Source organism: Copadichromis virginalis, linkage group LG5, assembly GCF_057382275.1.
Source record: "Copadichromis virginalis isolate Kocher_CV1m ecotype Utaka linkage group LG5, C_Virginalis_male_GT1.1, whole genome shotgun sequence".
In the NCBI taxonomy this organism is placed as follows: Eukaryota; Metazoa; Chordata; class Actinopteri; order Cichliformes; family Cichlidae; genus Copadichromis; species Copadichromis virginalis.
The window spans coordinates 24,188,438-24,212,409 of NC_140622.1; the positions used below are offsets into that span (position 1 = coordinate 24,188,438).

Here is a 23,972-nt window from a genome sequence, read left to right on the forward strand (position 1 = left end):
GCGGTGAGAAATAATAGAGGTTTCAATTTTTGTTTGTTTGTTTTTTACTTGCTTTTTTTGATTATGACAACCATGTCTAAAATACTCTTAGGAAAGTGGGTTTTGAGTTATATCCCTCAACTCTAGTCACACTTTAAGTGTGAATGCGGTGACTAGAAGGTTTTGAATGATGAATAAAGGTGTGAGAGGTATTTCTTTGGTGATGTAAAGTAGGAGGTTTTAAAGTTTGAAAGTGTTTTTAATTTGAGAGAGGCATGAGTGATGTTATAAGAGTTTGAGTTTCTTTTTCTTTCAGTTTAAAACACATAAGTACATACACTTGGTACACCTGTTTACTCTTTGACTTTATTAAAACAAACGGTGTATTTGAGTTTGAATTTCAGTAATTGTATGTTGATATGGTAATTTAGTTTTATGTTAGGTGAAGGAGATGTCCATCTCTGCGTCTTGCAGGATCGAAAGTGAAAGTTGAAGGTTGTGATGTGAATGCTGTGAGTACTCGATTTGAATGATTCTGTGTGAGGTGTACAAAATACTAAATAATAATAACACTATGAAAGTTGATAGTAGAGTGAGTGCAAGGTGATGTGTGAACAGAGGAAGTCTAAGAGAGAAGTGTGTGCGTAGGCAAAATGCAGAGTGTGTGCGTGAAATAAGGGAGTATTGTTTTTACATCAAGGTTTAGTAGAACTAAAGTAGAACGTTACAAACAAACAGATAAATAAAGTAAAATGAAGAGAGAAAATAACTGACAATTACATTAATGAATAGAAAACACACATACACAAAGTGCCATAGGTGAAATTATTCTAGGAAGGAGTCAGAAGTAAGATAGTTTAATATAAGATGCAATGAAGGAAGCAGCTTACATTCCTTTAATTCCCAGAGCCAGTGTGTTCCCTCCCCTGCCCACTTGGGCCCCGTATCAGGCGAGTATGGAAGGCTGGATAGCCCATGACGGGTAAGATCCCACCTCGAAACCCTGGGACAACCTAAGGCAGGCACAGTCACGATTACTCTCGGCTTCAGTAAGAAGACGGGACCTGACGGGTAAGGCCGCTGGGCTAGGGTGGAGGTGGAAAGTGGCAAGTGGAGCCCTACCTTCTGGCTGAGGACAAGGAATGCTGCTATTTAAGGTAGGAAATCAGAATTTGGGTTAGTAAATTTGGGGAGGAGAAAATTGACTGTTTAAAGGCAAAATTATGAAGGAGTCTGACACACTGCAAAAGCACCATATGCAAATTCACACACACAAACAGAAAATGCATTAAACTTATAAAGACAAGACAAGCTCATGGAGTTTAATGCATAGACACTGATTAAACCTGGCTAAGAACACAAACATAGGCAATGAAGAACAGCTTGCTATTTTGTATGAATGATACAATGGTGTGAATGTTTAATAAAATACATTTGAGTTTGTAATTGAGGAATAGAATAAGCCATATGACAAAGGGAGTTATGAAAACAAAAAAGGGATTAAAGTAGTTTTAAAAAGAGTGACTTAGGAGTGCTCTCGTACTGAGTGATCAACACTAGTGATCACTGTTGGAAGAAATAAAATGATTTAATGAGTTGGGAATGTTTAAACATATGTTTCTGTTGTTACAGCTTCTTGAGAGAGGACTCAGTATGCAAATTAGCTGGAGTGTGTGGTGACGAAGGAACTTCCTGAGTGTGTGTGTGACTGTGACTTTCAGGAAGAGGAAGCATAGCAGAGACGAGAAGTGCAGATTGGGGTGGGGAATTTATAGTTTAGTGATTATATGATGTCGTAAGGGGTCTTATGCTGAATTTAAGAGCATAAGGGGGTGATTTTTGTGTGCAAATTGAGTGGTTTTAATGAGACTTTTGGTGTATTGAGGAGGTGAAATTATGTGGTGGCAAGATTTGTGTGTTTAAGGTTGTTGTGGTGATGGGTTGATTCTGTCAGGTAGGTTGTTGTTGGTATTTTTGTTTTTAATAGAGGGAGTTTTAGGAAACAGGGACATGTCTGGGAGGAGCCCATTATTTTGTAACAGTGCACTTAAAGAAAACCGGTCAGGTGACTTTGTTTTGTTTTTATGAGCTAACAATCAGCTCTATTTTTCATTTCTGTTTTAAGCAGGCCTGCAACAGTGAATAACGGCGCTGAAAGTTCTCGGGAAGAGCAAATATAAGGCGGCTTTCCAGATTACAATTGGCTGAGGAGAAAGCTACCTGGGGACTGATCAAGGTCGTAAGTCCCTGTAAAAAGGATTTTATGCGAGTCAATCCAGTCCAAAAGCATAAAGAAATATTTTCCTATGGAAAATAAAAAATGACGGAGCTCATTTTGCTGAGGGTGGAGTATCTGATCGTGCGGGAGGCTCCACTATCAGCAAATACATGGTGTGACTGCATGTGAGTGAATGTGAGACTGTATGTGAGTGAGGATGAATTAATGTGGACAAACAATTTGTTTTTACCAGAGAAAATTTCTGTTTTGTTTTATTAGGTGGGGTTAGATTATGGGATTATAGTATATTGTTGGGAGAATGCCAAATGCTAAAGGGGAAATATTTTTTGATGTAACTCAGTTATCATTAATTGAAGAAACACATGACTGATAACTGTTCTGTTTTAAGTTTATTTTATGACATAGATTGGATCATGAGTGGGGAAACTGAGCATTTTTAAGTTTTGTATAGTATCTTGACACATGAAATGTATCAAGATAAAGGGGGGTTTAGGGTTTAATAATTTAATTGTTTAATAATTTAGGATCATTTTAGGACCTTTTGGGTTTTTGATCATTTGGATATGGTAAAACTGAAACTGTTATTTTTAAGTTAAGGTTAAAGGATTAAAAGTGAACTTGTCACGGTTTGCGAGGCAAGCCGTGTGGAGTTGTAGAAAAGGACCCAAAAGGCGGCAGCTCTGGTGCAGGTGAATATTTGTTTACAACGGTGGGCACAAAACAGCACTGGTGGAAAAACAAGAAACCGGAAACCTAAACTGGGTAAGCTAATAACACAAACCAGAAACGAGACGCAGGGAGACCGAGGGGAAACAACACAGACAAACCAGCAACTACCATAACAGAAGACACAACTTAAATACACCCAGAGCACGGGGAGAACACAGACATAACAGGCTGGGGGAAACATGGAATAAACACAAAGAGAGACGAGAGCTCATAAATACACAGAGGGGCACAAGGGGGTAAGAGTCACAAAGGGAAAAAACACTTAGGGAACACCACAACAGGACACCTCAGAAAACCTGGCCTAAATAAGGAGCGAAAATACAAGGAACCAAGAATGCTGGGCCAACATGGCCCAGGACCATGACAGAACTGAATCCTGTTTAGAAGATAGAATGCCGGTTTTTCAAAGCTGTGAATAAATCTTAGAGGGAAAATTAGTGAGGGTTGAAGGAGTAGAACAGCTTTGATTTCTTTTTGATTTCTAGAAGTAGTGGTTATAATGTAGGCTTACACATACAGATATTACATAGGAGGTATTTTTAGGATAAAGGGGGAGCTTATAAATAGAAATGATTTTTATACATATTGCATTTTGTGCTTTTAAAGGAGTTGTGGCTCAAATTTGTCTCTGGAGGGTCACGAGCCTTTGGCTAGCGCTATGATTAGCCAATCTACTGTGAGGATAATATGAGTTCATGAAGGATTGCACACGCCTACAGACACAGAGTTAAGAAACACACATGACAGTATTGATTCCAGGCAAAAGGCCTTAAATTCATTTAGCTTTTAACTGAACTTAAAGAAGGACCAAAGAGGAAGGAAAGCATATATTTTGGTTAAGTCTGATACATTAGAATTAGAAGGTATTGTTACATTAAAAGGAGCAAAATGAAATAAAAAGGCTATACCAAAACAGGTGATAACATAGGAAATGTGAGGTTTTAAAATGAAGTTAGTGTTAACACATAGGAGTTGTTTCAAGGCAGCATTTAGCTATGATGAAATGTATACAGGAGTAATTGCTTATATGCTTAAACTTAATTGATTAAAGTGGTTGTTTTCTTTTAGAGTAGAGGAACTTGTAGCAGCGACAATTTGTGCACAGGATGTTGATGATCAGATAAGGGAAAAATAGAGCGAGCAACTGGACGTGAAAGCAGGGCTTAAAGAGTTTAAAGTGATGAGGAACGTTGAAGAATATACATAAATACAAGTCAATAAGTTAAGAGCATAATTAGGATCATGCTTTTGATTAAAGAGTCCCAAAAAGGATAAGTTAGGGAGATGCAGGAAAAGGTGTTTTGTTTCCTTTGCAGAAGATCGATCTCGGCGACCACAGGAGGGGCGAGGATCCTGGAGATCTCGAGGTTCGAGACCACCAGAGAAGGGTCTGCGTGAGGACACAATGTATTGTGACCTCTGGTGTTCCAGAGGTCATGAGAGGGAGTGTCGAGAAGGGAAATTATTTTACTGCTATAGTTAAATAATTGTCATCATTACCATTGCATTAATAATAAAATCTGGAGTTTATATTGCATTCAGGGGTTAAACAGTGTCTCTTTTAGAAAGACTGAGTTGCAGGCTGACAGGAAGTTGTATGCAGAAGTGAAAGCAGATAGTTATTTTGAGCCGCAGGCTAAGACGAGGCTTTAACAATGTAACAGATAGCTTTAAGAAGGCCTTAAGCAGTTATGACTATTTCATACACAATGCATATCTGTGCTTATTAAAGAGTTGGAGCTCGGTCAATTAATTGGGGGTCGGAAGCTTTGTTCGGCGCGATGTTCGGACAATCTATTGTGCAAGTGACTTGGAGCCATAGAAGGAATCGCAATACATGCTTACAAAACACTTATATATCAGATCATTTTATATTAAGGTTTTAGTAGAGGTTCTTGGTTAAAACATTTATTTAGTAGAAGACATACACATAGTCTCAGTGAGCTTCTGGTCTGGTAAAAGGTCAGAAGTGCAACAGGTGAATTGAGAAAGAGTATTTGAGGACGAGACACAGACAGTAGGTGAAGAGGTGACACAAAGAGCATGTGAGGTCGTGACACACACACATAGAGTTAAATTTATTCAGAGGAACCGTCCTTGTTGTCTCGGCAAGAAAGAGGAACAATTCATTTTAAGATAAGAACGGAAAGTACCACGCCATGAAAATAGAAGATGATTTTCTAGGTGAAAAGTCATGATGATGTTGATCTGATCTATGTATAAAATGTACCGGTGACGCATGAAGGGGCGTCAGTAAACAAACCCTGATGCTATAAAATATCTGTTCATGCTTTGATTAAGTCGAGGACTACTGGCTGTCTGCGTACAGAGTGTCTTCCCACGCGTGTATTCATTAAAATCATTGTTTGACCAAAGACCTTCTGGACCATGGGTGGTGTGTACTCTCCTTCCTCAACTTTGAATCTTAACAACAGTAAAAAAATGTTCTTGTGTTTTCCATAAAGTGTATGTAAATATCCGGTTTAAACTGTGAATATACTGCTGTGTATTGAAATTCCTCTTGTTTTGCATAGAAATATACTGAACAACATACAAAGCATAATATATAAAATACTACCAGAGTTTTTGTTTTGTTTTTTTGAAAGAAGCCCCTTATGTCCATTCTTGTATATCAGTACATTACTTAAACCGATTTATTTAGCCGTGGAGGGTAACAACTGAAAATATGAAATAAACACACATGTAAGCTAAGACTCTCTAAAGAAACAGCATTGTTGTTGTTCGGCTTTTCATTTCGCCATTTGTTGATTCACTTGAAGAGCAAGTAACGTAATAATGGGTCAAGTGATCAGTTTGATTTCAATCTTTCGTGATACACCATCATATTTACATTATTTGTACAGTATGAATGATTTGCTTTGGTACCTGGTCGAACTTCAGTTCTCCTCTGTCTGCCTGGCTGCATTTCTCCAACAGCGCACTCGCAGGCAGCAGCTGCCCCGCCCCCTCGCTCAGTCGCTTAGTGCCTGAGCTCGGATCATACCAATATCAGGGGGGATTCACGCACAGTCGTAAATTCCCACAGTGTGCACTATGTGCTTCGAATATTGTGTGTCAGCCAGGCATCTAACTATGAAAAAATTACACTCCAAAAGACCCCGGGCTTCTGAAAAAACAACCCGGGCTTAAACCCAGTAAGCCACCCCCCCCCCCGCTCCGCCACTGGTTCTGAGACAAGTCCAGGAGATCTGTGTAGAGTCAACCTACAGCAGATTTCTTACACAGTTTGCAGACACATAACTGCACATTTTGATCTGTTTAAAAGATTGAAAAAAAATCGCTTAAAGACTTTTTGTATACACTTCATTTTCACATTTAACTGTATTTTCATCTCCATTTACAGATGAGTGGGAGAGAGAAAATAAATACATTTGCCACATCATGGAGCATTTTTGAAAATAACAGATATGGGATATGCGCAGCTAAAATAAATGCAGTTTGAATACTCATCAGTACTAGAGAGCATTTGCAGAGACACTCAGAGTGAAGGGAAAACTGATTACTGTATTTCACAGGAGAAATATCAGATACCTGTAAAATATCAATTATGCATTATGCATTTCACCTCAGAGAGGATCAACATTCAGCACATTTCTTTCTTAACTGTGAAAAAAACAGACATCCAACCTGTTGGTGAAGCATGCAAGAAATAAAGTGGTTTGTTGTTGTTTTTTTGTATGAGACAGCAAATCCATGTAGTATTTCAGATAATCAAAGTACATATGAATTTAAATTAATAACATAAACATGCCTATGCAAGACATTAATTATACAGTAGACCTTGGAATATTATTTATAATTACACAGATTTCTGTCAAAATTATACTTAAATTTCCAGAAATGTTCATGAAACACATAAATTATCCAGTTAAAAGAGCTTAAAAATACTCACCAAAGCACAGGACCTGAATCAAAGTAGAAGTCACTCTGCAGAAAAAAGATGTATCATCCAGATCAACACCAGGTATCTATACAGCAACAAAATGAGATGTTACATCTTTGTGTGTCCAAAAGCAGTAAGCACAGTCACCAGTCACTTGTTATTGTAATGAACTCATTTTTCTGTTTATTTGTTATTACTGGTTGATATGTCTCTCTGGATGTAACCTATGAAAGATTTCGATCCAGTGAGCAATTTCCTCTTGTGAGTAATAGCATGTGAGAAATAACACACAGCCTCAGGCTCTGTAAAGTGCATGCCAAAAGGGACCTGAACAGGTGCAAGATTTTCTATAATGGGTTTCCATATTCTGTGCATGTGGTACAGCATGCTGTTTGCTGTTCCACAAACAAAAGCTGGGTCATCACTACAGTGTTTCTGTAGCTTCAAGCTTATTTCAGGGATTTTGGTATCACTGAAAAAGAGCTACTGTTTTGGGGTTTGTTTGTTTTTTATTAATCTTGGCCCAAGCCTGCAGAGGAAAACACCTTTTGACCCTCTGCTGTTTCCTTACAGTCCAAATCTAGGAGCAGTCATCAGCTGCTCATCTGCTGCAGAGAGCATTCCCATATGTGATAGCAACAACTACAGGGTGAGGATCACCTTCTTTGATTTCTCAAGTGCATTTAATACGATTGAGCCACTGCTACTGAGAGGGAAACTACAGGAAATGTCATTATACATGTCCAGCATCTCATGGATTACTGACAGACAGTTGGCAGTATGTGAGATTGGGCAGCGCTCTATCTGATTTGGTGATGTGCAGTACAGGAGCTCCACTGGGGGGGACTGTCCTGTCTCTGTCCTGTTCACCTTGTACCATGGCCCAATTCTAGGTCATGGCACCTACAAACATTTTGCAGTGGTTGGACCTGTTATTGATGGGCAAGGAGGGAGAGGACAGAGCACTAGGGAATTATTTTGTGGAGTAGTCTGGAGTGGTCTCCTCCTGAATGTAAAAATCACTGAGGTGGAAAGTGACTTTTGAAAGAAGAGGACAGCTGTTTTGTCTGTCCAGGGGCAGGGTGTTGATATGAAGGAGGCTGAACAAGTTGAACTGGAAGACCAACATAGAGGCTGCTGCAGAAAGTGGAAAAGTAGGCTCTACTGCTTATGAAAAAGCTGAGATCCTTCAGCGTGTGCAGCAAAATGATGATTTTTGATCAGTCAGTTGTGGCATGTGCAGGGTGCTTTGCTGTGGTCTGACGGGGGAGCAGCATCAGAGCAGTCTGATTAGGAAGACTGCTCCATGAATCTGGCTTCAAACTTCAAACTGAAGTTGTGGAGAGGATAAATTGTTATTCATCAAAATCCTGACCACCCTCTGCATCATTTACTGGACAGTCAGCAGAAAATTGCACCGCAGCAATTTCCTAATGTTGTAAACCTGCTCAACATTTGGCAATAAACCCCTTTCTGATTCTGATTCTGAAAACCTTCTCTAGCAGGCTGATTCAGCTCCAGTTCCACAAGGACAGATACAGGAAATGTTTCATACCACATCAGCCTCCATTATATATCTGTCTCGCAGACAGGTATCTGCAGGATAATATTATGATTATCGTCATTTTGTGCAGTAGATATTATTTGTCATCATTTCAACTGCTGTAATAAAAACTGACCTAAATATGGTCTATGTAAAGTATTTCTCCTGGTATTATCTTCTCATCTACTGCACAAAATTAGCTCTGATGACTCAAGTTGCCTACAAGTAGTCTCACTGCTTGTGCAACCCCCCACCACACACACATGTACTTAATAATACTAATACAACCCACACCAAATCACTAATACAATTTTACAGTTACATTTAAACTTTTAAGTGTCTTCACTGGATCGTCTGACACCCAACCCGAGTTCAAGAGTTCAGGACACCCGCTTTTTCTCACAAATTTCCATTCTTGGCACACAGATCACGCAGTTTCGTCATTTCCTTTTCTGTTTTGTGATTGGAGGAATTTCTGACGTTATCATTGCCTCTTACGAGCGGTCTCTCATCCCTGCTGGTGATCCTTACTGATGTCCCATCATCTCTCCATTATGCTGAATGTTAATCATATGCACAATTGTAGCTTAAATGAGTGTTAGAAATGTAAAGACAAACAGGTGTTTCCGCACTCTGTCTGAAAACCGTAGTGTTTAGCATCCAGTGTCTTTTTAAAATCTCTTATCTCCAGATTTCGTGGTATGGCTCAATGGAAGTTGCTCACTGCGTCTTGTACAGTGAATCATGCACTGATTCATGCCGCTGCAAATTAAAGTGCGCCAGCTCATCCCGTTCAAGCAACAGGATATTTTTTATTGCAGGAGTAGGCTCTCCGCTGGAATATTATAGAAACTCCAAAGTTCATCAGAGGGAGAGAGAAAGAGAGCGCTGAGGAGAGAGTGGGGGGAAGGAAGCAGACGTTTTTCTTCGCAATCCCAACCTCTGCCCCTACAATCCTTTCCTGATTTTCACCGGGAATACACGCTGGAATACGAGGAATTTCTTTCAGATGCACCTCTACATCAATGGCAAGTATGAAACTGTCTACTTTCTCTCGCACTTAAGCCTAACTTATTTTTTTAAACCGTTTAACTTTTTACTTGTTTTAAGGCAACCGAGAAAAGCATTTTGTAGCACGACTATTCTTAGAAACTATACATGTTTGAGGCGGTGCTGTAAACCTAAACGTTTCCTGCTGCGGCTCAACAGGTGGTTCTTTGACGCCGACTTGTAGTATTATATACGAGAGCCATTTTTCAGTTTAATAGACGGGCTTCATTAGGTCTCACGGTTCATCGGTGTTATTATGAGATTAGACAGATAATCATATTGTGCAATTAGTACCGGATAAATCATCCTTTCCTTTTTTCTGTGACAAGAAGTGCGTTGCTCAAATGCAGAAAACGCGCAACAGGTTTATTTATGCCTCCTGTGAATTTCGTCAGCAATGAAGGTCCTAAATATTTGTGTTGTGGGGGCAGTTGTTGTATAAACAGGGGCTGTATACAGAGAGACGTGATTTGCAGTTATAGATAATGAGTCAGACTCAGGCAGAGATAATAAAAAAAAAGCTTGCGAAATCATTCAAGTCACTCGAATGTATTCAATTAAATCACGTAACAAGAAGCTCACAATATGTCAGATAAGCTGTAAATGCAGTTATATGCATGCTCGCTTTTCCCCATTTTTCTGTATAGCTAGCAATTGGTCAGTGCGTTTTCTTGGTAATTTCTGTCTTAAAACTGCTTTTTCTCCTCTTGAGATAGTACCCTGTCTGTGTCTGCGCTTGAGGAAATCATGTATAGACCTACCCTGAAGGCATAACACTTTAATTAAATCCACTTTATCCACCCATCCACACCAAAGCTCCACAGTTCATTTATTTGGAATCTAGATTTCTATTTTTTGTCGTAATAATTGTTCCAGTGTTGACTCATTTTAATATCAAATCATCAGTATGAGTCAATTTTCAGTGGACAACATCACTAAAACTTTCCAGCCCCGACTACTGTTATTTAACCAGTAAGATAAGTAGCCCACTAAAGTTTTTTTTTTATGTGTTTCTCCTGAGTGTGTGTCATCTTTGAGTAGGGCTGCCACGATTTGTCGACTAGTCACGATTACGTCGACTATCAAAATCGTCGACGACTGATTTAATAGTCCACGTGTCGTTTGAAGCTTTGTAAGATCGCAAAAGACGCAGGAATAATAGCAGGATTTAAGAGTGTAATAACGGACTGAAACAGAAGATGGCAGCACTGCATGTACAAGGATTCCAGCTGCCGTTAAACCCCGAAGAAGAAGTAGCTGTGTCCCAGAATTCATAGCGCGGCCCAGCTTCGTTTCCAACAATGGCGGTAGCTAGTTAGTTTTAATATTACTCTTATTATTCTTTCTGGGTCACAAAATAAACGTTTAACATATTTTCAGGCGAGAATGTAGCTGTGTAAACCTCAAATATCGGCTCAGTTTATCAGGACACCACATATTTTCAAAAGCGCTCCGACGTTTTCGGAGACGTCTGTTACCCACTAGCTTGATAGCTAGCCGGGGGCTGGGTCACTAGCGCCGTGAGAACACCGGACTCCCGGCAAATTGTTTTCAAACCCACCGCCGTCTTTCGCGACTCAGGTTAAATATATATGAGTCACTTAGATAAATTAAAAATGTTGTTGTTTGGCTTTTTTTTTTTTTTTTTTTAGTATTTTATTTGTTCCTGAGTAAATCGGTTTGGCTGAGATTAAAGTTATAGTTTTTACACAGCTGAATAAACGTCAAGCAGACAGCTGATTATCAGAAGTGTGAGATGCTGGAGAATATACCCCGGTGTCCTGTTATATTTTAGATAGCAAGGAGTTTATTAAACTTTACCGAAACAATCTGCAAATTTCATTAAAATTGAATAAACTATCATCTTGTCTTTATTTTTAGTTAGCACCTTAAAAGCTTAAAGCTGTAAGCTAATGATAGTTATATAAGCTGTAGTTTTACGTCCAGTGGATGATGATCTGATTAGTCGACTAATCGCAAAAATAATCGGTGACTAGTCGACTATCAAAATAATCATTTGTGGCAGCCCTATCTTTGAGACACATACACAGATAGATTCCAGCACTGAAAGAGGAAGACCACAGAGAAAGAGTGAAAGAGGATATAATGAGGGTTGGTGTGACAGAGGAGGGATGTTAAGGATAGGATGAGGTGGAAGCTGATGACCCCTGAAGGACCAGCCGAAAGAAGGAAAAGATTAATATGTAGCTTTTGTTTTGTTTCCTCTGTACAGTACAATTCGATTTAAGTGAAATTGCATGATGATATTACCAAAATTACACAGATTAAATCATTTATTAGCACGGGAGTGCAGGGACCGCTGAAAAATGCAAAATGACATCTTTTATTTCACACATTAATCACAGAAAGACAAACAGAAATGTCACCTTCATCCATAGCAACAGGTTTATTTCAGTCTACTTTCTTAAAAATCAATATCCCAAACAGTTCAGATAAGTGCTTTTCCAGTACCATATTGATATGCTTTAATAAGTCATGCTGTGCTTTTCACATTCAAACATAGTATCAAGTGTAGTGTTGAATAGGCTTTTATCAATCCAAAGGTTCCATCATACAGCGCTGGCAGCATATTCATGGCTCCTTTCCGCCTATGACACAGTTTGTCTACTGTGTTGTTGAAGGGATTCGCCGCCCTCCCCTTGCGTAAGTGTGAAAGAAAGCCAGCTGGACAGTGAAAGAGATGGAATAAGGGAGGTTTTAGACTAATAATAATTCAAACCCAAACTGCAAAGGTGGAAAGATTACAGGAAACGTTTATCTGTGTATTGAAATATTGCATCATCACTGTATCTTCTTCACCTTATCTTTCTTCGGGCGGTTTTCTCAAGCTTTCCTGTGGTCATGTTTCAGCCATGTTCTTTGAATAATGATTTGTGTTTTTATTTTCAAGAGTAAAAGTGTTTAAAAACTCACAGTTAGCTTTCAAATGTCTTGTAGCTCTCTTCACGACTACACAGACACAGGTTGGTTCTTTGAAAGGGGCGTTTATTACTTGGACTTTCTCTTCTCCTTAGTTACACCATCGTCAATACGCCGTGAGAACTGGTTATATGAGTGAACAGTGCAAACACATTAGCAACTTTCCAGTACACATATTTAGTTCAAAAGTTAAACATAGACATTTTTAAAAAATGACAAAAACCTCGTTGACCGCTTGTCCTGAAAAGAGGTCTTTAAGTCTTTGTGTTGCTTTGCTTTCAATAAACCTTTAGCTTAGCAGCGCTTCATGAGAGACATCTGCTCACCTGCAGTCCATGAAAAGTCTTGAATACTCTCGCTAAGGTTGTTCTCGTGCAACATTAGTTCTTACACATTTCAAGTGAAGACATTTTTTAACCCTAAATTATATTCATGAAATTATGTAATCCATTATAAATCAATCATCCACATCATGAACTCTATACAGAACGTTGTTTAACAGCATTTACATGTCTAATCTTGCCATTTTTTGTGTTTTCCAGATGCTGTTACTTGGGGTTTACAACAAAATGGACCGTAGACTGTGGATAAACTGACCAGGGCTAGTGAAGGAATACACATTTTCCAGAGTGAAAGTCAACTTGTCCATTATCCATTGAGTGTAAACACACTGATTAAAACCTGCCGTTCCACACATGCCATGGTGTTTAGTTAAACAAGCACTGGATGAAAGCTTTCCAAAATGTGACAGGATCTAGGGGTGTCCATCTCACCTAACATGATGGAATCTAGTCTGTCACCTTCAGCAGACCCTCTACACCACAATGCCAGCAGCTATGTAAACTTCAGCAACAACAGCTGGAGTGGACTCCGTGATGGTGACTCATTGAGGAACAATCAAACCCTGACCTTCCATGATCGCATCAACAGCGCCCTGCTGGGAGTTTTTCTGGGATTTCTTTCCCTTCTCACGATCATAATGAACCTGCTCGTACTGTATGCTGTGAAGAAAGAGAAGAGCCTCCACACTGTAGGGAACCTCTATATTGTTAGCCTCTCTGTGGCAGATCTCATTGTAGGGACCACGGTCATGCCTTTGAACTTGGTATATTTGCTGGAGGATGAATGGAAGCTGGGGCGGGCTGTCTGCCAATTTTGGCTGATTATGGACTACGTGGCAAGCACAGCTTCAATTTTCAGCTTATTTATCCTCTGTTTGGATCGGTACCGCTCAGTGAGACAGCCGCTTAAGTACCTAAAATATCGAACACGGGGAAAAGCCAGTGTGATGATTTCTGGAGCCTGGCTGCTGTCCATGATGTGGATTATTCCTATTTTAGGATGGAGGTCTTTCACACACGTGGACCTCAAACCTGAAGAGGAAAATAAGTGTGACACAGATTTCCGTTTTGTCACGTGGTTTAAGGTCATTACCGCAGTCTTCAACTTCTACGTACCCTCTGTTTTGATGTTGTGGTTTTACACATATATCTATTTGGCAGTAAGACAACATCTACGGGACAGAGAGAGAATCATTCATCCAACTGATTCATTTGGAGAAAACGACAATGGACAAAATCCTCAAACCCCTGTGAAAAATGACTCCAAGTCACCTAAGAGGGAAAGTGAGGTTTTAATGAAAGGATCCAAAACAGAAAAACTGCTAGACCAGAATACTCTCGAACAGACAGATCCCCTTGAAGACGCTGATAAAAACAGTAAAACTGCTCTATCGAGAGCACACAGAAAAATTGGTGTAAAGTGCCAGCAGACGTCATTGCTTGCCATGACAACAAAAGGTCTCAGAATGGCACGAAAGACTAAAAGGTGCTCTTTGTCTCCTGAGGAGAAGCAACCAGACTGCGAGGTTCCCCAGAGCCAGCCATCGGCACCACAGGACGTGATTTGCTCAGGTGGAAATAATGAGAACAAACTTCAAGCGTCTTTAAACGAATGCCATGTGACAGTGCAAAACCCAGTGAGCGGAGTGTGCGATACCAACAAGGTATCAGATGTGCAGAGATACACATCTGTGCTCAGCAACAACTACGACCCCAGCCAAGCTCTACCTTGGGCCGAGGAAGGAGTAGAAGATGCCAAATTAGACGCGGATAATGAAATTACTCTGAGACAGGCGTGGCAAAAGTTCATTGACCAATCACGCCATCGCATCCACAGTCTGAGGATCCACAAAGAGCACAAAGCAGCCAAGCAGCTGGGCTTCATAATTGCTGCTTTCTTATTGTGTTGGATACCATACTTCATAGCTTTCATGGTCATGGCCTTCTGTAGAGAGTGCGTCCACCATGACCTGCACATGTTCACCATATGGCTGGGTTACATCAACTCTACTCTAAACCCTTTTATATACCCGCTCTGCAATGGAAACTTTAAACGGGTCTTGGGGCAGGGATAGCTCAGTAGGTAAAGTGGTCGCCCCATGATCGGAAGGCCGGCGGTTCGAATCCACTTAACGGCTACCCTGAGGTACCCCTGAGCAAGGTACCGTCCCTACACACTGCTCCCCGGGCGCCTGCTTAGTGGGCTGCCCACTGCTTCACAGAGTGAATGGGTCAAATGCAGAGAAAAACAAGTAATTTCCCCATGGGGATCAATAAAGTATCCATTATTATTATTATTAAAAATATTCTTAACATTCCTTTGTGACTGTAAATGAGCAGAACACAATCGCAGGCGTCTAAATGTTGAGACAACAGCAGAATTAGCAAAAGGAAAAAATGTCTCATCAAGCGTTGACCAAAAAAGTGTGCTATTCCTTTTATGTTCCGCATTTTATTTTTATAAACACCAATTCTTTGGACTCAAGACTCAAGCTGAGGATAATATGTCAGTTTAATGTTATTTATTTTGTTTATGTTACACTAATTATAATAGTAATTATAATAATAATAATAGACTGTGTCACAGAAGAATTTGAGCTTAAAGTTTTGCTAAAAACTATGTAAAAATTGTATTTTGAAAAATTTTTTTTAATTGATTTTCTGTGCTAGGAATATACCATAAAACACATAATGTGAAATATGATTAATATTGTTTAAAAAAAAGAACAAGGAGAAGATTTTCTTTGAAAATGACAACCACATTGTGAGTCATTCTCCTTCTTATTATTTAAACAGAGTACGAGACTTTAGATGCATCTTGGTGCTTGGTACTAGTGATCGAGGAAGGGCTGAATTATGATACCTACTGTCTTTATTTTTTATGTTTTTTTAATTAAGAATGGCAACTCTAAACAAGCACATTCAGTCACCTACACTCCCTTAAAGAAAACCTCTGAACTTGTTCTACCTGTTCGTGCTTTGACATCTATTTCCTGCCATTAAGTCTAATAGGTTAATATATTGAATTGAAAGCCTTTATTATCATTATACATAGTATAACGAAATTGGAAATATATGAGCAAAAACCTGATTATGAAGACAAAACTACTACCAGAACAAACTATTTGTCACAGTCACAGTCTTCTTTCGAACTGCAGAAAGGTTTTGTTTCTCTCCTTGATGGGAATAAGTTGCTTATCTGTTATAAGGTGTAGCACGTCGCTACACGTCATTAGCCAAAGAGTGTCGAAAATGATTCAAAAATGCTGCAGCACACTATAAATCTGAGACTTCTTTAATGGATTTGTATCAGTATTTTGTAACAAACGCATTCAAGTGCATCCAGGCTATACACAGAGCTTCATGGTGCAACTCTCTCTCCCAGTAACTCCCGTGTTAGCTATGCTAGAAGCTTCCTTGTAAAAAGAAAATAAGGATAAATGGAATTAAGGACATTTCCTTACACTGTTACTTTTTGCACAGTGTCACTTCAGATTTTATGGGGGGCAGGGACAAAGAACTGAATTTCATATTTTAATATGTGAATCATAGTGTCTGAAATAATGTTGTAATGAGCGTGGCAATGTTGTGAGTCACTGTGCAGTCAATCAAACAAATCAGAGGAGGCTGAAATTGAGCTGGAAGAGGTGATGATGGGAAGACGGATGTGTGTGACTGCACTTCTCATTAAAAACAAGACAAAGGGGAAGAAAATTTCATTTTATATGCTGTTTCTCTGTTGCTTGAAAAGGTTCTGCAAAGAGCTTCCCCTGAGGTAACTCTTTGTAATGAATATTATGTCCCACTGAATGTTTTGCTGTTTGTGTGTGTGTGTTTTTTGTTGTTGTTTTTTTAAAAGTAGTTTGGATACTTTTATGTCAAAGTGAAGTTGCTGCCTATGCGCTTTTAATGCTGGGTGTCTCATGTTGAGGGCAAAGTTTTTGAATAATGCTTATAATGATCACCAGAGTATGATTAAAACCTGTGGGTGTGTTCTGGTTTATATTCTGTTTTTTGTTATCGGTGTCTTGTAAGCCTATTTAGGCTGGCATATTATTTCATGCATGATACAGTAATGAAATAAAATTGAAGTCAATCTGAAAGAAAAAAAATTGATGACATTTAATGTCCTGTTTATGATGTACACCTAAAACTAAAAATAAAACGTTCTAATGTGCTAGTCCTTCGAGCCTCACGTCATTAACACTATTAACTTCAAACTGTTCTTCTAATTTTATTTTGTCATTAGTTTGAGGTGCTGACTTTGGCAAGAACATTTATGTGAAATGCTGAACACATGACCTAATTAACCTGGGACAAAACCCAATGCCCATGCTGCAGCAAGATTCCATCAAATGTACCCATTGGTCACTTTATTAAGTACACCTGTTCAACTACAGCTTTTCAAACCAATCATCTGAATGGGGAAGAAAGGTTATTTAAGTGACCTTCAATGCGGCATGGTTGTTGGTGACAGACAAGCAGAGTGTTTCAGAAACTGTTGATCTGCTGAGAGTTTCCCACACAGCCATCTCTAGGGCTTACAGAGAACGGTTCGAAAAAGAGAAAATATCCAGCAAAAGGCAGTTCTCTGGAAGAAAATGCCAGGTTGTTTTCACAGATCGGGGTGAATAGCCAGACTGCAGCAGTAACTTAGATAATCATTTGTTACAACCAAGGTATGCAGAAAGGCATCTCTGATTGTACATGTTGAATCTTGAAGCAGATGCATTTCTGCATTTCGTTGCCCTGTACCTGTGCATGTGCAATGACAATAAAGTTGAATTCTATTCTATTCTATTCTATTCTATGGGCTACAGCAGTAAAAGACCACAACAGGCGCCAGTGCTTCCAGCTAAGAACAGGAAACTGAGCTACAGTTCACAAAGGTTCATCTATAATGGATAAGCGGAGACTGGAAAAACACTGGCTACTCTGCTGAGTCTCAGTTTCTCCTGCAATGTTGAGATAGTTTACCTAATTTTGCCTAAACAAGATGATAGATAGAGCCATCCTGCCTTGTATGAGTGATTCAACCTGCTGGTGATGTAATGATGAAGGGATATTTTTTTGGCACAGTTTAGGTCCTGTAGTACCAAGTGAAGATCCTTTAAATGAGCACTGTGTAAATGCCACCGCCTACCCGAGTAATGTTGCTGACCATGTCCATCCCTATATGACCACAGTGTAGCCATCTTCTTTTTAAGCCATATTGGGGAATTTTAGCATTTTTTTTAGCAAATTATGATGCACATATACTGTCAATTAATACATTCATATTTTCTCCTGTGCAAAATGGAGAAATAGCTCTAGAAAAAAAGACAAGAACTCTATTTCTCATAATATAGTGCCACTTAATTGTCTTTGTGGCAGTTTCAATAATATTCACCAAAATCTGCAAAGCTTGTGACTTACCAGCATAAATATTTCATTTAACTTTTCAGTGTGCTGAAACTGTTATATTTCCTCTCTTGTATGGGACGTATAACAAGGACATTTTCAACAATATGCCAATGTCCCTCATCCCCTCTCTCTTAATAACCCAGCACGGGCATCATTCATGAGTTTCTATGGCGTGTTTCTCAGGTTACTTGTACTAAAATAAGAACTGTTTTTCATTTAATCTGTAATCTTTAAACTGGAATGGACTCCATGGTACAGATCTGAAAATCTCAATTCAGTTTTACCTCATAGTTTACTGTAATAAACCAGTTTGTGTTGAAGGTCTGAATCAGAAAAACATACACATGCTTTCATCAAAAATTGAAACCTGGAGCGGTCTTATCCAAGCGAGAAAAATCAGAAAAAAAGAAAAAAAGAAATTCAATTATTAATACTAACACATATATCTCACCTTACAATAATTAAACCATGAGCTGTTGAAGAGGGAAAACCCAGCCTGTATGAGTAGGAGCAGTTTTATATCAGTCAAGCTTTTTTTTAAAGATTAGTTAAGAGCAACACAACTTGACACAGTCTGCATCTGCATGAGCATCACTGTGAGATGTTTCCTTGTTTCATTAAACCAGTTAACACAGCTCACACAATGTCCCTGAACTTACCCTGTTGAAGATTTCCACTGTAAACATGTACTCCATCTAACAAACTGAGTACTTTCAAAGCATTTTATGCTTTCCTTGAACCGCTAGTCTCATCTGCTACTTCAGAGTGTTCTTGTGTTTAAATGATAAGGTACAAGGAAACCTTGAGCACTTGTACTTTCGTTCCTGTGTTTTCCTTCAGGAAGGATTCAAGAGCTCAGTGGCTTTTACATGTGGTAATAGCTGTTCCATGTAGAACAAGCTATTTAAAAAAGGGGGGTGCTATTATTACATGCTGTCCTTCACAGTGCAGGGGCTACCACTGGATATTGTGGTTGTCATCCAGGGAAATACAAATACAAAGAGGTGACACTTTGTGGGCTTCATATTATTTTAGATGGATTTTCTCAGTTTGTTTTAGCCTCCTGGCCAAAACATGACATCTTTTAATTTATATCGTGCGTTTTTGTACAGCAGCACAGTTTTGCGACGGTCCCTAACCCTGTTTCCGTACGGTCCGCCGCTCACATACAGCTAATTTCTGGTGAAAACTGAAGTCATAATTGAGCCCAAAAGTAGGAGCAGAAGTAGCTTTACCGGTTTCACCACTATTATGTTGCGTTTGTAATTTCACAAGCTAAAACCGGCGTTCATTACAAACGCTTCAGCCTCTGTAGCAGTCTCCGAAATGAAAAGAAACGGCGCCTACAGGTTTTTGTCCGTTTTCTCCTGCTTTATCGTCTGCGCGTTCTTGTTTATGTTTTGGTTCTTTGTATTTTACTCAATGGTGCTTGCGCCATAAAGACAAGAAACCGTAGCAAGTAAGCTAAAGCTTACCCACACTGCACTGCTTTATTTACAAGACTCGCGATCACATGATCTCCTTCACCAGGAAGTAAGGTTTTATGGTAAGTGCACAAGTCCTGTTACACGTTAACGTATAAACATGTATGTATCTGTCTGAAGCGGACATAAATTGTCTGTGTTGTGATGCATGGATGTCTTATTTTATGATTTATTTCCATGAGAATTTTCGTCGCGTTAAAAAGCGCTTGAAGTGCTAAAGCTGCTGGGTTTCATAGTGTGGTCTCTATTAAGCTGACTTTACTTCTCAGCAAGAGAAAACAGTTAAAGACACGAAAAAAAGTAAACGTAGAATTTAATCATTAACATGCCAAGACTGACAGCCATTAAATGCTTAGTCTTGAAGGTTTGGCGCTCATTATTTAACCAGAGTTTAGGCTCTCTTTGCAGCTGAGCTGGTCAAAAATATTTTAAAATCCTTTATCTTTTCATGGATTATGCACGTGGATGGGATACAGGAAAGGAAACACGAATCCTCTTTTTTTCTTTTTTAAATGTCCAGTTTATTGTTCATGTAGCTTGCCATCACATATGGAGTTATTTGTGACAGATATACAGTACCAAGAGTTAAAGAGAATTTTTATAAGATGGGACTGAGACCACCCACACATCATAGCGTCTTGTATGGTTTGAAGATTGTGGTGCTGACAAAAAGACGGTTGAGCTGAAAATGTTCAAATCTTGTTGGGATTGACCAAAGTGGACACGGTTAGAAATCAGTGTATCAGAAGTTTAACGGTGTGGAGGTAAAGTTAGAGAGCCAAGGCTGAGGTGGTTTGGACGTGCAGAATAGTAATAGAGGATGGACAAAGGATGTTGAATATAGAGACGCCAGGGAGGAGGAAAAGACGAAGACCTCAGAGAAGATTCACTGATGAAGTGAACAACTGGGACACCAAATGAGCCCTGGCATATTTGGTCCAGGCGGCTGACTATGATCAGTTAATAAATAAATAAATGTTTATGCTTTATTTTTGTTTAACCACGTTGGTACACTTGTTGTTGGGTTAGGAAGTCTTTGTTGTGCTTTAGTGCAGCATGGCACAATTAAAAGCTACCCTTTAGCTATTAGCAGTGGCTTTTGGTCATTGATGGTGGGTTATTTTACTTGAATGTCTCCCTTGATAATCATGTCCTTCCATTTATTTCCTTACCATATTATTTACACCTTCCCCGCTCTCTTGTTGGAACTGCTCTCCCTCCTCCATCATTTCTCCATGGCTAGTGCTGGAAACAGGAGCAGTACTGTGACTGTGAGAGCTTTATAGTAGTGGTTGCTGGTACTGCTGTTGACAGTGCAGTTTCTAATATGTATATAAACATTTTGCTGCATATATGCCTAGTTTCTTTTTCTTTTTCTCTCTTGGCTTTTCACTGACACCTTTTTTTTGTGCTTTTGTTTTTCCATCTGTGTCTGTAGGAGAGGGATGGTTGCGTTAAAAGATTATATTGGTCTATCCAGGATTACTAATAAAAATTGTCCACTGGACTAAAATGGTAAATGGCCTGTATTTGTATAGCGCTTTACTTAGTCACTAAGGACCCCAAAGTACTTTACACTACTAGTGTCAGTGTTTGTAGTGCCAGTGCACCATGGCAGGTGGCCTGTATGATTATAGCAACAAAGAAAAAAAATTATATTGACCCACCAGGAAAAAGCCTAATATGCATTACCAGTCCAGCCCTAGTAGTGAAGGAGGATTTACAAAGGGTTGGTGTGACTGAGTCGAATGCTAGGGGCAGGGTGAGAATTAGGCAGATGATCTGCTGTGGTGACCCCAAAGGGAGCAGCTGAAAGAAGAAAAAGACAACTGATAATAGTGTGATTTTTTTTTTTCCTTCATTTGCATGTGTGGCAGATACTTTCACATATCAAAAGCACATATAGTTACATCTCTGATATCTTGGGCGATGTACTCATCGAGTAATTTTAAACCTGGCTGAGTAATAAGCTTATTCAAATCACATTCTTCACTGGGTTGTCAATTAAACAGCAGCATTGGAAATTTAGGGCTCAGCAGATAATGAACTGATTATTATGTGATCAGCAGGAGCTCCTGATTTAGGCATCCACTAATCACAGGGCTCCACCAACATGTGTGAGTGATTTTGGGCAAGACATTGAACCCCAAGTTACTCCTGATGGGCAGGCCAGCTCCTTGCAAGGGAGTTTTCCCATAATTGTTGTGCGAGTGTGAACTGGTAATTGAGGCACTCCAAAGTCATAAAACCGTATACAAGTGCAGCTTTTATTCTGTGCTTTTATTCAGACTGTTTACTTCAACAGTGCGAGAGTTACTTTTACTACTCTTTGTGTATCTAAGTCATAAGTTATTATAGTGCCTGCAAGTGCTTCATAGCCGTCTGCTGTTTTATTTCACAGCTTGTTGAACGTGCCGCTCTGTGAAGTGTAATGGCATCTGACATCAGTGAGGCATCGCCGTCCACTGCAGAACTTAAGCTGCAGTTTGCTCCTTTCAGCAGCGCTCTGGAAGCAGGCTTTTGGCATGAGCTTACTCAGAAGAAACTCAATGACTACAGATTGGATGAGAGTCCCAAATGTATCAAAGGATACTATTACAATGGTGAGTATTCTGATGGCATGGTTTCAATAAAAGATCAGTTCAATTCAATTGTATTCATATAGCGCTAAATCATAACAAGTTGCCTCAAGGCACTTTATATTGTAAGATAAAGACCCTACAATAATAGAGAGAAACCCCGACAATCAAACTGCCCCCTATGATGAAGTACATGGTGCCAGTGGGAAGGAAAAACTCCCTTTTAACAGGAAGAAACCTGCAGCAGGACCAGGCTCAGGGAGGAACAGCTATCTGCCATTACTGGTTGAGGGTGATGGGAGGAAGACAGAATAAGCAACACACTCACTCACTGTCAAATGCAGTTTTCCCACTTGATTGACAGATCTGTATTTTCTATTACCAATGTGGCTGATCGACTTTCATGTCTGATAGGTGATCCTCTTGGTTTGCCTACCCGTCTAACTTTGGAGTACAGTGCATTTGATGTGTAAGTATAAGGCATTATGTTGTGTAAAGAAGCATTACACTTCTGCTAAGTTTTTCTGCTGCCATTGAGTCTTGTGATGCAAAGTGTCATTGTAAACAAAGCCAAAATAAAAGCATAGCATAGACTGTTGGGGTCACACTGCTGGGCAGGTGGGAGGACAACGTGGACACCTAAATTGATACCATCTACTAAAAATCTTAAATGAGTTGAATCTCGGTGACCTCCACCTGAAGATCAGAAGTTTTCTGAAAATCTTGTGAATGTGATAACTCAACAAGGAAGTTACCCAGGATGTTTCGACTTATTCCATAGGTGCAGCTACAGTGAGGCAGAGGGGAAGCACCGAAAGCTGCCAGTATTTTTAAATCGGCTCTGAACAGTTACAAAAAGCCTGTGTGTCTAAAGAAAAAAAAAAGACGTGGCCTTCATCCGATTGTGCAGTTGTCACAGAGATGTTTTGTGTATGTACTTCTATATAGGGAAAAATAAACTTTTATATAGCCCACTGGTTTCTGGTGGTCAGTATGTTTACACTGTGAACATACAGTTTAATGAAAAATGTGTTGGTTTTTTGCTGTTAGTGATGGTTCAACTCCCGCTCGTTGCTGCCCAGCTTTGGGAACGCTGTACAACACCAACACTCTTGATGCCTTTAAGACTACTGATAAGAAGGCTCTGTTGGAGAAAGAAGCCAAGGAGGTAAGAGACATCCAGTGGCAATTTGTTCTGACATCAAAAACATGTTGAAAGTGGATTATCTATAAAGTAGGCATTAGAATGGTCATATTTCCCAACAGAACATTACCTGATTAAATTATTGATTATTTTTTCTTTTGTATTATCTCTCTTTGTTGGGTAGATTTGGGATGCTATACAGTCTGGAGCTGCACTGAAGGACCCATCCATCCTTTGTAGATTTATTCTCCTTACCTTTGCAGTGCGTAAAAATATGATCATATATGTTTGCTTGTTCTTTTTTGCTTTTGTTTTTTTCTACACTTTAACAACTTCATGTAACCAGTTTCCTTTCATGTTTCTCTCTTGTTCTGGCTACTCTTTTTAAACAGGATTTGAAGAAGTACAATTTCTACTACTGGTTCTGCTTTCCTGCTCTCTGTTTCAAAGAGGCGATAATGCTTGTTCGACCGCCCTCCGTCCTAGATCAGGTTTTCTCTGCAAAGCAGGTTGGATTTTTAAAGATCACCATATAATTTTAGATATTACACTTTGAAGTTATCCTTAAATGACCTTTTCTGAAAAAGTTAAAACTCTACAATTACTATTAGCTGTTTTATATGATGAATACAAAGTG

General features: G+C 39.3%; 2 protein-coding genes across 2 annotated transcripts in view; both read left to right on the top strand.

Moving 5' to 3' along the window:
- Positions 1 to 12,942: 12,942 nt before the first annotated feature.
- On the top strand, positions 12,943 to 14,800 carry hrh1 (histamine receptor H1). The gene has a single exon (XM_085457957.1). The coding sequence runs from the start codon at positions 13,163 to 13,165 to the stop codon at positions 14,798 to 14,800; it is 1,638 nt and encodes a 545-aa protein (XP_085314083.1). The 5' UTR covers positions 12,943 to 13,162.
- A 4,459-nt stretch (positions 14,801 to 19,259) lies between these two features.
- The window catches only part of atg7 (ATG7 autophagy related 7 homolog (S. cerevisiae)), a 58,592-nt gene continuing 53,879 nt past the window's right edge, over positions 19,260 to 23,972 (top strand). The window contains exons 1-6 of the mRNA XM_085456900.1: positions 19,260 to 19,674; positions 22,014 to 22,215; positions 22,606 to 22,660; positions 23,242 to 23,359; positions 23,520 to 23,597; positions 23,728 to 23,844. Of these exons, the coding sequence (XP_085313026.1) occupies positions 22,044 to 22,215; positions 22,606 to 22,660; positions 23,242 to 23,359; positions 23,520 to 23,597; positions 23,728 to 23,844 (540 nt within the window). The 5' untranslated portion in view covers positions 19,260 to 19,674; positions 22,014 to 22,043. The remainder of the gene's footprint in view (positions 19,675 to 22,013; positions 22,216 to 22,605; positions 22,661 to 23,241; positions 23,360 to 23,519; positions 23,598 to 23,727; positions 23,845 to 23,972) is intronic.

What these genes read in the sequence shown, in the direction of transcription:
- hrh1 (XM_085457957.1), top strand. Translation starts at nt 13,163, where the DNA reads ATGATGGAATCTAGTCTGTCACCTTCAGCAGACCCTCTACACCACAAT.